At 34.9% G+C, this 15,340-nt stretch overlaps 2 protein-coding genes across 2 annotated transcripts; both read left to right on the top strand.

Annotated features, from left to right (window-relative positions):
* Positions 1-3,789: 3,789 nt before the first annotated feature.
* Positions 3,790-6,807, top strand: LOC106645823 (uncharacterized). The gene is made up of 6 exons (XM_023391035.2): positions 3,790-4,062; positions 4,164-4,499; positions 4,571-5,360; positions 5,451-6,070; positions 6,143-6,245; positions 6,315-6,807. Exons 2-6 carry the CDS (start codon positions 4,394-4,396, stop codon positions 6,517-6,519), a joined length of 1,824 nt encoding a protein of 607 aa, XP_023246803.2. The 5' UTR covers positions 3,790-4,062; positions 4,164-4,393; the 3' UTR covers positions 6,520-6,807.
* A 242-nt stretch (positions 6,808-7,049) lies between these two features.
* Positions 7,050-9,178, top strand: LOC106645821 (potassium/sodium hyperpolarization-activated cyclic nucleotide-gated channel 2). Its single transcript, XM_014361765.2, has 8 exons — positions 7,050-7,219; positions 7,284-7,505; positions 7,614-7,788; positions 7,873-7,977; positions 8,036-8,258; positions 8,338-8,529; positions 8,607-8,830; positions 8,894-9,178. The coding sequence occupies exons 1-8, from the start codon at positions 7,050-7,052 to the stop codon at positions 9,176-9,178; spliced, it is 1,596 nt and encodes a 531-aa protein (XP_014217251.2).
* The last annotated feature ends 6,162 nt before the right edge of the window (positions 9,179-15,340 follow it).

Raw genomic sequence — 15,340 nt, 5'->3', positions numbered from 1 at the left:
TGTATAGCTTCAAGATAAGTTGCGGCTGGTTTATAATTGGCTAAATGGCTCTAAGCTCTTATGCTCAGTTTCAGAATTTTAGAGGCCACTTTTGGCGAAAAAAAAAATACCGCTAGATGGCACTGATCGAAATAATTATTACTATAACTTATAGTAGAGCCATTTAGTCAAGTATTAACCAGCCGCAACTGATCGCATAGATATAAAATATAAAACAAACATTGTCTGTGCTATTTGCGGCAAGTTTACAATATATATTTTACCCAAAAATTGACCTATATATTTTTACTTTTGGAAGTACATTTTAGGTGAAAGATAAATTGTAAACTTAACGCAAATAGCACAGACAACGTTAACTTTTTATTTGATACGTACACAATTAGTTGAGGCTTGTTTATAATCGATTACATGGCTCTACTGTAAATTGTAATAATTACAATAGAGCCATGTAATCGTTGGTATATTAGCATGAAATAATACAAGGAAAAAAGTTTAACTCATTAAAGTTAAATATACCCGATGATAACACGCACGATTTTTCATATTCTAGAAAAAATCAAAGAAAACAAATTGATGGATGATGATCCAAAGCTTGTATAAGTTTCTTGTAGTTTTATTTTTTCTGGTAACAAGTGTACCCATGTACATGTCTTATATGTAATTCTTACTGATATCGGAAGATAATTTAATAATTATAGTAAATATATAGCTTCTTAAGTAACAGTAATTTCCCTCGACACACATTTATACGACTAAAACTTGGTAACTTCCTTAAGATATCGTACTTGAAATCATGAACTTTTCGGAAAAAAAACATTCTTGAATTTTATTAATATAATTTCATTGCATTCAATTACAGTACATTAATTCGTGTGGTACCTCGTGATGTTTTTCATTTCCTAATTATCATCACAACAGTAGTGTTTAAATATAAGTATGTTTAGTTTGAAGTAAACGTTTGCTATGGCATGCAAACATACCCATCAACATAATTTTTCTCAGAGCTACGCAAAACCATTGTATATTATATTTGCTTTATTCAAACACGTTACTTATAGATAATAACAACAGTTTAAATACAACGTAAGATATCTCTTGTCAATCAATTAAACGTGTGTGCAATGCAATTGTCATCTTGATCCTTGCACCCCCCCCCCACATAAGGCACCCTTGTATAAACAAAAATCATTAATTGTAGTATAGTAAAATAGCAGTACTTGTAGTAATCACTACTAAGTAGTCGATCTTATAAGCCGAATAAAATAAGTAGAACACTTATGGTTTTGGAGGTCGATTCGCAGGTAACAATAAGATTGTAAACTTGCCGCAAACAGCATTAATCACGTCAACTTTTAATTTCCTATTTATAAAATCAGTTGCGGCTGGTTTATAAGTAATGATATGGCTCTATTTACTTCAAGTAGTAATAATTATTTTGATCAGCGCCATCTAGCGGTATTTTTTTTTTCGCCAAAAGTGGCCTCTAAAATTCTGAAACCGAGCATTAGCGCTTAGAGCCATTTGGCTAATTATAAACCAGCCGCAACTCATTTCGTAGCTAAAAAATGAAAAAATAACAGTACGTGTGTTTTTGGCGGCAAGTTAACATTCTATTTTTTACCAAAAAATCGACCTCCTATGTGTTTATACTTTTAAAGATAAATTTTCGAGTATAAGATAAATTGTTAACTTGCCGCCAAAAACACACGTACTGTTATTTTTTCATTTTTTAGCTACGAAATGAGTTGCGGCTGGTTTATAATTAGCCAAATGGCTCTAAGCGCTAATGCTCGGTTTCAGAATTTTAGAGGCCACTTTTGGCGAAAAAAAAAATACCGCTAGATGGCGCTGATCAAAATAATTATTACTACTTGAAGTAAATAGAGCCATATCATTACTTATAAACCAGCCGCAACTGATTTTATAAATAGGAAATTAAAAGTTGACGTGATTAATGCTGTTTGCGGCAAGTTTACAATCTTATTGTTACCTGCGAATCGACCTCCAAAACCATAAGTGTTCTACTTATTTTATTCGGCTTATAAGATCGACTACTTAGTAGTGATTACTACAAGTACTGCTATTTTACTATACTACAATTAATGATTTTTGTTTATACAAGGGTGCCTTATGTGGGGGGGGGGGTGCAAGGATCAAGATGACAATTGCATTGCACACACGTTTAATTGATTGACAAGAGATATCTTACGTTGTATTTAAACTGTTGTTATTATCTATAAGTAACGTGTTTGAATAAAGCAAATATAATATACAATGGTTTTGCGTAGCTCTGAGAAAAATTATGTTGATGGGTATGTTTGCATGCCATAGCAAACGTTTACTTCAAACTAAACATACTTATATTTAAACACTACTGTTGTGATGATAATTAGGAAATGAAAAACATCACGAGGTACCACACGAATTAATGTACTGTAATTGAATGCAATGAAATTATATTAATAAAATTCAAGAATGTTTTTTTTCCGAAAAGTTCATGATTTCAAGTACGATATCTTAAGGAAGTTACCAAGTTTTAGTCGTATAAATGTGTGTCGAGGGAAATTACTGTTACTTAAGAAGCTATATATTTACTATAATTATTAAATTATCTTCCGATATCAGTAAGAATTACATATAAGACATGTACATGGGTACACTTGTTACCAGAAAAAATAAAACTACAAGAAACTTATACAAGCTTTGGATCATCATCCATCAATTTGTTTTCTTTGATTTTTTCTAGAATATGAAAAATCGTGCGTGTTATCATCGGGTATATTTAACTTTAATGAGTTAAACTTTTTTCCTTGTATTATTTCATGCTAATATACCAACGATTACATGGCTCTATTGTAATTATTACAATTTACAGTAGAGCCATGTAATCGATTATAAACAAGCCTCAACTAATTGTGTACGTATCAAATAAAAAGTTAACGTTGTCTGTGCTATTTGCGTTAAGTTTACAATTTATCTTTCACCTAAAATGTACTTCCAAAAGTAAAAATATATAGGTCAATTTTTGGGTAAAATATATATTGTAAACTTGCCGCAAATAGCACAGACAATGTTTGTTTTATATTTTATATCTATGCGATCAGTTGCGGCTGGTTAATACTTGACTAAATGGCTCTACTATAAGTTATAGTAATAATTATTTCGATCAGTGCCATCTAGCGGTATTTTTTTTTTCGCCAAAAGTGGCCTCTAAAATTCTGAAACTGAGCATAAGAGCTTAGAGCCATTTAGCCAATTATAAACCAGCCGCAACTTATCTTGAAGCTATACAATCAAAAAATAACAATACGTGTGTTTTTGGCGGCAAGTAAAAAATCTATCTTATACTCGAAAATTTATCTTTAAAAGTATAAATTCATAGGAGGTCAATTTTTGGTAGAAAATAGATTGTTAACTTGCCGCTAAAAACATATGTATCGTTATTTTTTTATTTTATAGCTTCAAGATGAGTTGCGGCTGGTTTATAATTGGTTAAATGGCTCTAATCCTGAATGCTTTGGTTTAGAATTTTAGGAGCCACTTTTGGCCAAAAAATAAAGACCGCTAGATGGCGCTGATCCAAATAATTATTACAACTAACAACTTACAGTAGAGGCATGTTATCAATTATAAACCAGCCGCAACTAATCTTATGGATAGAAGATAAAAAGTTGACATTGTTTGTGCTATTTGCGGCAAGTCTGCAATTTATCTTTTACCTAAAAATCTACCTTCAAAAGTATAAATGTATAGGAGGTCGATTTTTTGGTAAAAGACATTGTAAACTTGCCGCAAACAGCATAGACAATATTATTTTTTTTAAATAATTCTGTGTTTTAAATCAGCCGGTACGTTTCGGCTGGTAAAAATTGTGTAATACACGTTAGGTGTAACCTTTTTGTTAACCGTAGTTTGGTTCGGTTAACAAACAACAACAAAAAATTTTTTTTTAAGTGGACGAAAGGTTGGAAATCGCTTCTACTGCAATGTTACAAAGTGTCATCCGGTTATTTTGCTGATGCTATAATTACGCATCATTGCTCTAACTGTAATGATGCAATGGTAATTTGAAAAATATACATATATATATATTTAGATCTGATTTTGTTATTCAATTGTACTTGACAAGGTAAATGTCTTTCATTTTTGTCAAATTCACGTAGTAAAATCGTTTTACAAATAATGTGGCTACGACTTGCTAGTTGATTAGATAATGCCCTAGTGTGTTGTTGTACAGCACACGTGGTTAATTGGTTAAAAAATTTGCCTCATTCAACAAAAATCACGATTGTTATGAAAGGATCGTATTTTTTAAAGAATATGGTAGCACCAAGATGGTTATAGTTTAAAAAAAACTTGTGGGTTACTTAGAAATAAAAATTCATTATAAAAAATGTTAGCTAAAAGGATATTTGGTTTATCAAGAAATTTAAGCAGTTTAGTGTCTCTTTCTCAGTTTCAAATTATTAATCGATGTCAAAGATATGAGCATTTTAAAGGTAGGTACTCTCAGGATTATTAATCCTATGTTTATTTTAATATATTACATATTTGTTTTTTTTTTTATTAGCAAATCAAATACTGAATCAAAATGTAAGTACCAGTGATTTCTTCAATGAAAATAAAATTATTTCTGCACCTGTCCCACGAAGTGTTCAAACTTTCTTAGAAGCTCAACAAGAAGATATTAGTGGATATAGTATTACTGTAGTATTAAAGGATATATGGAATTTGTCAAGAAACAACAGATTAAAGACAGAACAGCTACATGATCAACCTTATTTTAAGGACTTGTGTACAACTATTATTGAAAATGTTTCAAAAATACATGTTAAGGAGGCTATAGATATTTTAAATATTTTATTGAAACTGGAAACACCTAGTGACTCTAAACTTATTATGGTACTTTTACTACAAATAGAATCCGCTTTAGACACTTCAACAATGAAAGACTTTAATATTTTATCCAAACTTCTTTCAAAAATGGAACCATCCTCATTAACTCACAGAATATCTGCAAGTTTGAACAAAAAATTCATTGTTAAATTAAATGTTGACTTTGAAAAACAGGATGAAAGGTTTTTAGCTGATGCTTTGTACTATGCAACTAAATATTTGCGAAGTCAGAATATTATTTTTCCAATTGTAAATGCTTTAAAGGATTGCAAATTAGATAAAATTTCAACGAATCAAGCTGTAACGTTATTAAAAGACATGTCTATTTTAGACCAAACTCCAACCACATGGTACAAACTTATTCATCAAACTCATGAAAAATTGATACAGAATGCTCAAGATATAAAAAAACAAGATATTCTTTTTTTATTGAATCTGTTGAATAAAAAAATTGTTGTCGATAGGTAAGTCGAAACTTTGAAATAACTTCATTGAATCATTACTGAGATTGAAAAATTGTTTTATTCGTTAGTGTTATTTATAATTTTTTTCAGAGATGGACAATTTTATAACAGTACTTTGTACAACAAAATTGCAGAAAAAATATTAAAAGAAGAATTCAACTTTGATGATGGTATTGTGTGTTTATCCTACTTTAACAAAGTAAATCACGTGAACAAAGGTTTGCTAAATTACTTAACAGCAGTGTTTTATGAAGAATACGAAATGAATGATACAACAAAATTGTACAACTTTCACAAGTTACTAGTCCTGTTAACTGGCTTATCATACATGAATTATAAACCACTTTTTTGGGACACCATATATAAATACTATCAGAACGGCGAAATACTTGGAAGCAGCGCTGAAACACAACTCTTATATTCCTTTCACTTAGCAAGCATTGGTTGTTACGATTCATTAGCTTTGGAGCAAGTTTTTAAAACAGATTTTAGCCGGTCAAAATTAAGAATGCAGTACACATATCTAAGGTTGTGGCAAATATTACAAACGTTACCAAATTATAATGGGCCTAAGCCGCCACTAGAAGCATTACAAAAAGTTAATCAAAGTCCGAAAAAAGATTTCCAGTTTTATTACAGTCTTGAAAAGATGTTAAATGGTCCAAAATATTTTAAAACAAACCTTCGAAGTAAATTATATCATCAACTCGGTAAGATATTGGCACAATAATAAAACTACTATCATACCTTCAAAATTAATTGTATTAAATTTTGTTTTGTAGATCACGTTTTTGTATTTAAAAATGATGAAAACCACACTCCTCAAATCATCGACCAAGACATTAAATACATTGAAGATTTAAATGTTCCAGATGATTGTAAAGCGTAAGAAAGATCACTACTATTTATCTTTTTTTTATTTTGAAATTAATACTCTTATTATTACATTTTCAGTGTCATATTATTGAATTTACCACCATACATGTTTGGCCGCAATACTGGCGAATTATTGGGCCCGTTCTCGGTTTGTTATGACTATTTAAGATCCCTGTCATACGAAATCGTTGCAGTTTCTTGGAATAATTCTAGCTTCCCGCCCGGTGATAGAGGAATGAACGATTTGTTTAGCAAAATAAAATCACAGTTGAATCAACGATAAAAAATCCAAATAGTCGTTTCTACATATTGTATTAGTAAATTTTAATGTACGTAGCTTTCAATGGCTCAAAAAGTTCTCGTTTAAAATCGCCCGACTAAATGGATTGGATTGTCCGAGAGATGCGTATGTATAAACTATGTAAAAAAGTGAGAAAAAAAAAACATTTTGCTAGAATTTTTTGAAAATTCCTTGTAACTAATGTTTTTACACAATGCGAAAATCAACAAATGACGAAAAAAAAGATTCCTCATGGAAAATCAGAAAATTTTTTAAATAAATTGATGAAACGTTCAACACTGAAATCTATACATTTTTTTCTGTCCCTCTGATTCATCGCGTTTTTCAATTGTTTTCGTTAAAAGTTGTGCAACACATACTCAAGGTTAAAGTACAGCCAAACCATAAAACGACACGCAAAAGTAACTATTTTGGCTACTTATTAAGCGAAAAAAAAAAAAAAAAAAAAAAAGATGTTTGGAACGCACCGCTGTGAGTTGACCAGGCGATCCGATTTCATAATCACAAAGCCCATGGGTAAATTAGCACCGATCAAAAGCTTGCTTCGCTCGTGGAGCACCATATCCGAAAACCATCCAAAGTGCCACAAGTATCTCGTCAGCTTCGCCGCGGCGAATAAGGAAAAAATACGCCACGAGTCCCACAAGCAGTGGTGGATCGTTCATCCCTTCAGTAAGATGAGGTACAACCCATCAAAGTTTTTTTGTTGTTTTTCATAAACTCTCGAAATCACGCGCCACTTTCAGATTGTTTTGGGAAATGGTCATGGTGGTCTTGTACTTTTTCCAATTCACCCTCATCCCGTTTATGATGTGTTTCGTCATAATTGAACACCAGACGCGCCATTTTTTTGTACTAAACCTGATCATGTCTATCTTCTCCTGGATCGACATACTCGGAAACTGCATCACTGGCTACTACGATGGAGAAAAGGACGAATTCGTGATGGACCAAGTAACGATTCTCAAGTAAAATACACCGATTTGTTTATTTATACATCAATTCATTCAACGATAAACTTACCTATGTAGATATATAGTTGTGTTACAAAGAAAAATATACGCAATGACCCACAGGCGTTACTCGAAAAGGTACATGCTCGTGGATATTACGTCCACAATCGTTTACGATTACTTAACTCTGTGGAGCACGCTGTCACCGAGCGGACCCCTCGTATACATCAATATGATCCCTCTGTTGCGATTAAGCCGATACTTCACCTTCAGATTGTACATACAGCAATTCTTTCAAGTAAATACATACACAAACCTGATCATATACTGTTTCCTTATTGGATTGCATGAGTATAAGATAGAGGGCCATTTAATTTTGCAGAACTACGGCGAGGACATATCGTGCCACATGTTTTTGACGCTACTGCTCTACACATTCATAGTGCACTGGTTCACTTGCCTGTGCAACATCACACCTCGGATCATGGTTCACGTGCTGGAGGAAGCGCAAGATGTGCGTCCAACCGATTTCACGTCGATTACAGCGCTATAAAATCTATAACGAAGTAATTTCCCAGGACAGCGAAACTTGGCTGCTGAGCTTGAGATTCAAGGGTATCGCGCAAAGGTACCAGCGCGCGCTTTTCATCGTCCTCGAAAATTTCACCGCCAGCGGTTACGGCGGTCTCCCGCCCCAAACCGAGGGCCACATCGCAGTTTGCACCATCCTCATGGTCCTCGGCAGATTGTTCGAAAGCTACATCATAGGTGACTACAAGAACATTGTCGTTGATGTGATTTTTTTTTCCCCCATTTGTTTAATACTTTTGGTACATCCTGTGTGTAGTCATGCTGCTGCAAATAGTTGCCGAGCGAAAAGCCTCGGCGTCCAAGTACGAGCAGATCGTCAACCAACTGTCCGCTTTCGTCAGGCAAAAACAGTTGCCTCCGTACATGAAGCAGCGACTCTTGGCCTACTACCACTACCGCTTCCGAGACAGCTACTTCCGGGAAAATAAGATTTTGTCCAACTTGTCCGGTAACTGGATTTTTCTTTTCTTTTTTTTTCACATAATGTACTGCTGGAGGGATGAAAGACAATTTGACTATTTCAAGCCTCCTTGAGGGAAGAGGTGATCCTGCACTCCTGTCGGCGGCTAGTCGAGAACGTGGAAATCTTCCAGGACCTGCCCAAGCACACGTTGACCCAGATAGTGGCCAATTTGAAGCCCGAGCTGTACCTCGCCAAGGACATGATCATCAAGGCCGGGACGCAGGGGGACTGCATGTTCTTCTTGTCCAGTGGCACCGTCGCCATTCTAACGCCGACCGGCAAAGAGGTACATATATAGTATGCGCACTTGTGCGGCTCGACAACAATTGATCCAATCCTCGATCGGCAGGTCTGTTTCTTGGAGGATGGGGCGCACTTTGGGGAAGTGGCTCTTTTAGTTCAGGATCAGAGGCGAGTCGCGAGCGTCGTGGCGGTCGAGGTGTGCGAGGTGTACAGGCTCGATCGCAAGGACTTTCGTAAGTGCATAGCCGTGCACAGCGACCTGTTTTCCAAAATCGAGCGCATCGCTACCGAACGCATGCTGCGGACCTCGCACATCGAGGAACAACACCGGCGTTATTATCTGCACGCCAAGGCTCTCAAGAAGGAGTTTGACATAAACACATTGAAATAGAATATTAATCAGTGCGATTAAATCTGTATCAATCATTTATTTTGAAATAAAATAAATTGTAAGCAAAAATTTTCGTTTTATGTTAGTATTCGTTTAATACATCTTTTCATTTCTCGTTTAAATTTAAACCGCCTTTAATGCTAATTGATCACAGATAGTTTGGATTGAAATTCGAATTGTTCATCTTTAGAACCTCAAGGAACCTTCGTCAGAATTGTCAGTATGTTGCTAACAGCAATTCTAATTCTAAAGTTCATCATTCTAATTCATAAGTATGTTGCTATTTATATTTATATCATCATACATTTCTTCTACTTTATATAATCAATATTTAAAAAATGTTTAGCACAAAATTTTCCAATAAATCGCATTAAAAAGTTAATTAAATTCTTTAAATTTACAGTCGGTAAGAAAGTGAATCGGTGGTCGAGCGAGTAAAGTGCGCATCGGTGGATTTTACACGTTTGGTTAGGTGCCACCGTCGCGGCGGCGGCGGCGGCGACGCATGTGTATAGCCGATAGCTCAGACTGCTGGTTCAACATGTTACGGTATGTACCTATCGGACATTTGTAAAATTTATCAAGTATCACCTCAAATCCGCGCATTTTCTGTAATAAGCAGCTGTGACGAGTAAGTATACAACGCGTGAAATTTTTTCCTGTGCGAGCCAAAGAAGATCTTTGTCTTCGGCGAGCAGGTCGATTTGCATCACCCCCGGCCGGTGCGATACGTAACGTGTTATATTTATCTTGCTCTCATTTCGATCCCGTTTCAATCTGCAGCAGCCCACCTGCCCCAAGGTCACGTTTTCATGTGGACATTGGTAAAGTATTTTTTTTTTTTTTTTGTTGCATCTCGATTGCGACTATAAATTCGCATTCGATCGTAATCGTGAGTGCATGTTAATCCGACATTGGTCCTCGCAGCTCCCTCGCGCCTTAGCGTTTGCCTCTGGTAGTAGAGATATGTCGCACCATTTTCGAGAACAATTTTCGTTGTAAGGGCATAGCGAGCATGCACCGACACGTTGTCTTACGATATGTTTGTGTCATGTAGATGTACATGGATAATTTTCACGTTTATACTTGTCGATGCATGTTTACGTTCGCGGTGCCCATCGTGACGCCGACGAACGCGATAATGGTTCACAGAAACTTATTCATAGAAATTTTTTACGCTGTTGCGGCTGAACGATATGCCAAGTACTTATTGATATTCGTCACTAGCTAAAAATAAGAATTAGCTCCAACCAAGCGAAAAAAACTTGTTTTTAATTTTTTATGCATTAACGGATTTGCTTAAATACATGGAGGCACGAATAATAGGCATCGAGAAACAACAGAGGGCGTGGCCTACGCAAAGAGTGTCATAAAATGCGGTGTCAGTCATTTGATAGTCAAGGAAGAGTTTAAAGAAGAAATCAAAGACTCTGTTAAGACCATTTCTGATTTATTAATTCTCTGTTCTTACTTGTTCAAATTTTGTATATTTCACGAAAATTCGGCTTTTCTTCGACTCTTCAACAACAACAACAACAAAATTGTGCCAAACTGAATTTTTGTTCAAATCGATTGCCGACGACTCCGACTCCAATGTTCCACGCCAAGTTGCCCCTATCGTTACGGAGTTTAAAGCGATGGGTGAAAATATTATACCACGATTTGATATGCAATTAAGATCGTCCTTGGTTAGTGAAGCCTACAGGTCATTCGTTACAAATTTGAAAACAAACATTACAACGCATTTCCGAGCTCGAGTCAGTCGGTTATTGTTTCCACGGATAAACCGTGGTGGACGCGTACAGGAGGAGCAAGCCGATCGTACAACTAGAGCTTGGAAAAGAAGAGCGAAATGGGAAAAGAAAATGAAAGCATGGAAAAGAAAGAAGCGATCAAAGAGAAAACGAAGAAAAGAGGAAAAAAAGACGGAAATTAGAAAGCTGTCAAACGAAAAACCTATTTTGTGGAGCAGTAAGAGACAAAGAAAAAAAAAGTCGGCAAAATCTTGTTCGAAAGGCAAAAAAAAAAAGAGTACATCGAAATCGAACAAAAAGTACAATAAGAAAATGAGTGCGAAAGAGAAGAAAAAAAAAAGGAAGAATACGTCAGAAAAAGAGAAATAGTCGATATTCTCTTCACAAAAAATGACGTCTCAGATTTTCCGGAATTAAAAGCTTTGTTGGACGCGAGTGAAAAACTCGATTTTAGAAAAGTTACCGAAACTTGGTGGTTGTTCCTGCCTCTGATGGTGACGCTGCAGAAATTTTTATCCTCACGAGACGAGGTAAATTCTTTTCAAGTGTCATCTGTGTATGAAACTAGCTTGAAGCATATTGTCGTGTCCAACACAACCTTGGTTGCTCTATGAAAAAGATCGTTTGCGGATAAATATCTAATATCGGCACAGCTGGTAAACATGATGTGCAGCGACATTTGTTGAAATCGAGCAGACTGAGATTTTTGACTGGTCACTACGCGAGAAAAATGAAAGTTGACGTCCGACTGGACAAGTACCTAAATTTCCAAAAAAACTTGTTAAAGTCGGACGAGTACAAAGGTCTTCGGCTGAAAGACGGCAACGACTATCGAAGGATAACAAAATTTCGCCCCGTGACTTTCGAGCAGCGCCAACCCGTTATGTCGTCTCGAACTGTGTCTCGACTCAAGTTGGATAAATACATGAGAACAAGGTCCATCGTCGATACATTAGTAAACGACATGGTGTACGGGAGGCATTGCAAAGGCAAGGATGCCAAACGGAGTACCGTATCCTTCGTGGCTATTGGTTCGGTAAACATTTTCAAAGCAAAGAAGGGGTACGTGCACTCTCCTCTCACCCTCATCTTTAAACGTTTATTTGACGAGGCTAAAAAGTACAGAAGCTCCATAAGAGTTCATAGTACGAACGAATTTCGTACGACTGTACTTTGCCGTCGGTGCAACAGGAGGATGAGAGTGAGTGACTCGCCGGATCGGTACACCAACTGTCCCCACTGTAAAATTACGTTTAACCGAGATGAGAGTGCGGGTATCAATATGCTGCGGAAAGGTTCAATAGAGGCCGGAATCAACGACGAAGGCAGCATTCTGTAATTTCAAAAACAAAGTTGACGTAGAGTCAACTAGATAAGCGGTAACGTTGATTACCGCTTATGGAGTCCCACACCCGGAATTCCGTGCGATTGCAGGAGGGCTACAGAGGCGCCAGGACTCTTTTTTTTCACTTATTTATTTATTCCTTTTTTTTTTACATGTTTAAATTATTCATTTGAGGAGCTTAAATAATATAATTGTTATTGTCCATAATACAATATAACCGTACAAGTGCGGCACTCGCTCGCCAACTGCCTATAAGTATGTCTCTTACTCGTCGTCATCGTCGTTGAATTTCTTTTCAATATATTAATCGCTTAATCTTATAGTACGTACTAACAATTACAATAGAGATTTTTACTTAAAGATTTCATGGTATAGCACTGAAGTGTGCGCGTATGATAATAATTCTTCGTCTTATACGTCTAACAATAATATTTTTTTATTTTTTTATTTATTTCTTCAATCTTAGACTTGATAGTTAAAATTTCATACACTCGATATACATTTCTCATCATTTCATCTCGACGCATAAGCCCCTTCCTTGAAAATCCGCATTATCGCTGCTTCCGAAACCTTTTACACACGTCATATGCTTTAGAGATATGGTTATTCGTTTATTGAGCACAGAAAAATTGATTGTTATACATTTTGTTATATGTTTCTCTTTTAAATTTGATGAATCGATTTTTTTTTTAACGACTAATTTACCAATAATATCGATACGCGAGGTAAGTTCCCAAATGAAGGAAATAGAAAAAAAAGAAGTATACTTCCGACGCCTTGACGGTCGACATTACGGATTTGCAAAAACTCTTATTGTTATTAAAACTAATCATAGATTAATAGGTGAGACATAAATATTTGAACTGTCTTTCGTTTGATATCTCGTATAATGAAATAAGCGTTATCGATATGTTGGTTTTCGTATTACGTATATATTTTTTAGAAATGTCGAAAACGTAATTCAAATTTGGATTGAAAGTTTCATGGGTATACGACTATTATTACATACTTTATAGGCGGATTCGTACAAAAGTAAAAGAAAGTATAAAATAGTTTATAGGAGGTCATTATAGTTTTGGAAGATCAATTTTCATACATAATAAATATATTATCTCAATATAACACTACAGCTATGTGTTTACTATAATTAATATGGTCACGGCTTCCTCTTGATAAATACGTAAAATACGCGACGAGAAAACTTTGAAAACGAAAAGCCCCACGGATTTTTTTGATTAAAAAAAAAAACCTTGTAAAATTTTTGTAGTTTACGACTGCGTTTGTAACGAAAGAAACTTTGGGGTACTTTTCATTAAATTCGTGCTGTTAAACCTCTCAAATTAAAGAAAAACGACTTATTCTCAACATTTGGTAATAGTCATTACATTTTCTCATCGTCTCTAATAAGGCACATGATTCGTGACTGAAATGAAAAAACGCTGCTAATATTCCAAGTCAAAGTGTTGAGTTTACTATTTATTATTCTTATCATCATAAAAAGATTATGACTTTGCTGAGTGTAAGTTTGAATTCTATAAACTTGGTGTAAACTGAAAAAAAAAAAAAAAAAAAATCACCAATGGAATAGCTCGCCTAAATATTATTTTTCCAGCCCACAGTGACGAAAAAAAAAATTATGAATTATTTTGATCAAATTTACAATTATTATCATCAGTTTACAATAATAACTGTACTACCAATGCGTTTAAGAAACAAAGTCATACATAAATTTTCATTATTTAGATGTCGAAGCCTCCTGTTTTTGTTGTGTAACTGTACAAATACACGACCTATTCCTTCTATTAGAATCGATTTTTAAACTTTTTTAATCGACATTATATGAAAAGTGTTTGACAAAATCTTTACATTGCTCGACAGTATTACAGTAGTTTAACGTAAAAACTTGAAAAGTAAAAGGGGAAACAAAAACCTAGACTATTTAATACTTTACATTGTAACATGGCTGTAAGCTTAACACATATTCATATAAATATCGTTACCTTAACATGCATTGGTACTGACACTAGGCATGACATCGATGTAAAAAAAAAAAAAAAAAAAAAAAAAAATCAAACGCTTTGCACGTAAAACTTTGAAAATGCTTTAAAATTTTTTCATATACTTTGAATGTATCAACAATGTAACGAGCTTATAAAATTTTTTTTTACAATATATTGCATACCTGCGAAGGTTCAACCACCAGTCGTTATGTAAATCTGTAAATGGCAATCAATTTTTATTTCTTTATATTTTTTTTGCGTGCGCGTAACAAAAAGTTTGATAAAAAATTGTAAACATTCATCCTGAAAAAATCATACTCGTGTATGTTTATCTTATTACTTTCTGGATTATAATATCGTCAATGTTTATGTCAGTACAATACTCTATTCGTCAATATTAACCTACGCATATATATTCTTATATATATATATATCTATTATCTGAGATGTATGGCAGAGGTACAAATGGTACAATGATTGTACTACAATAAGTATCTAGTTTAAGTTGTAAAGATCGGGAAAACCTTCGATTCGAGGTCCACGTGTATAATAATCTTTGTCGCCGACGAGGTAAAAAATCAAAGACTACAAATTTTGACCAACAATAATCATTGTAGCTTGTACTTATCGAACGTAAGTATAGAGAAAAGAAAAAGTTATTATCTTTTTCTTCATCAACCATCCGGCTATTGTGCGGTGATCGTATGGAATTAAGTTTTTTTGTCGTTGAGGCAATTTTGGTGGCCTCACAGGGCTTGCGCTTATAATTACAAAACCGGCCCTTTGGACTAGGAGTCAGCATTGGATCAGTCTATACATACAGATATGCTACTTACCACCTTGTTAATACAGATTATACAAAAAAAAAATTTCATTTCCTTGCAAGTTGCAATGTTGTTCGCGTCAGTTATTGCCATTCGTGCGTGTGTATATATAGACGACCCAAGGCTTCGGCAGTGTGGAAATTCGATTATTTGTCGTACTTATGCTGTTCTCCTTCTTATCGACTACTCATCGAGTCGTCGAGACCGGATGCGGGAAAAGCGATCAACGCGCTCGTCAA

This window comes from Copidosoma floridanum, unplaced genomic scaffold, assembly GCF_036245765.1.
Source record: "Copidosoma floridanum isolate Cflo_tuat_1 unplaced genomic scaffold, Cflo_Japanese_pri ptg000013l, whole genome shotgun sequence".
NCBI lineage: Eukaryota > Metazoa > Arthropoda > Insecta > Hymenoptera > Encyrtidae > Copidosoma > Copidosoma floridanum.
Note: the sequence above shows the minus strand (reverse complement) of the source record. Positions and strands in the feature narration are given on the sequence as shown.

Excerpts from the sequence above, each read along its gene's own strand:
- LOC106645821 (XM_014361765.2), top strand. The coding sequence starts at position 7,050 with ATGGGTAAATTAGCACCGATCAAAAGCTTGCTTCGCTCGTGGAGCACC. Across the intron at positions 7,506-7,613 it reads GACCAAGTAACGATTCTCAA|GCGTTACTCGAAAAGGTACA; the intron begins GTAAAATACACC and ends AATGACCCACAG. Across the intron at positions 8,259-8,337 it reads GTTCGAAAGCTACATCATAG|TCATGCTGCTGCAAATAGTT; the intron begins GTGACTACAAGA and ends TCCTGTGTGTAG.
- LOC106645823 (XM_023391035.2), top strand. The coding sequence starts at position 4,394 with ATGTTAGCTAAAAGGATATTTGGTTTATCAAGAAATTTAAGCAGTTTA. Across the intron at positions 5,361-5,450 it reads AAAAAAATTGTTGTCGATAG|AGATGGACAATTTTATAACA; the intron begins GTAAGTCGAAAC and ends AATTTTTTTCAG. Across the intron at positions 6,246-6,314 it reads GTTCCAGATGATTGTAAAGC|TGTCATATTATTGAATTTAC; the intron begins GTAAGAAAGATC and ends TTACATTTTCAG.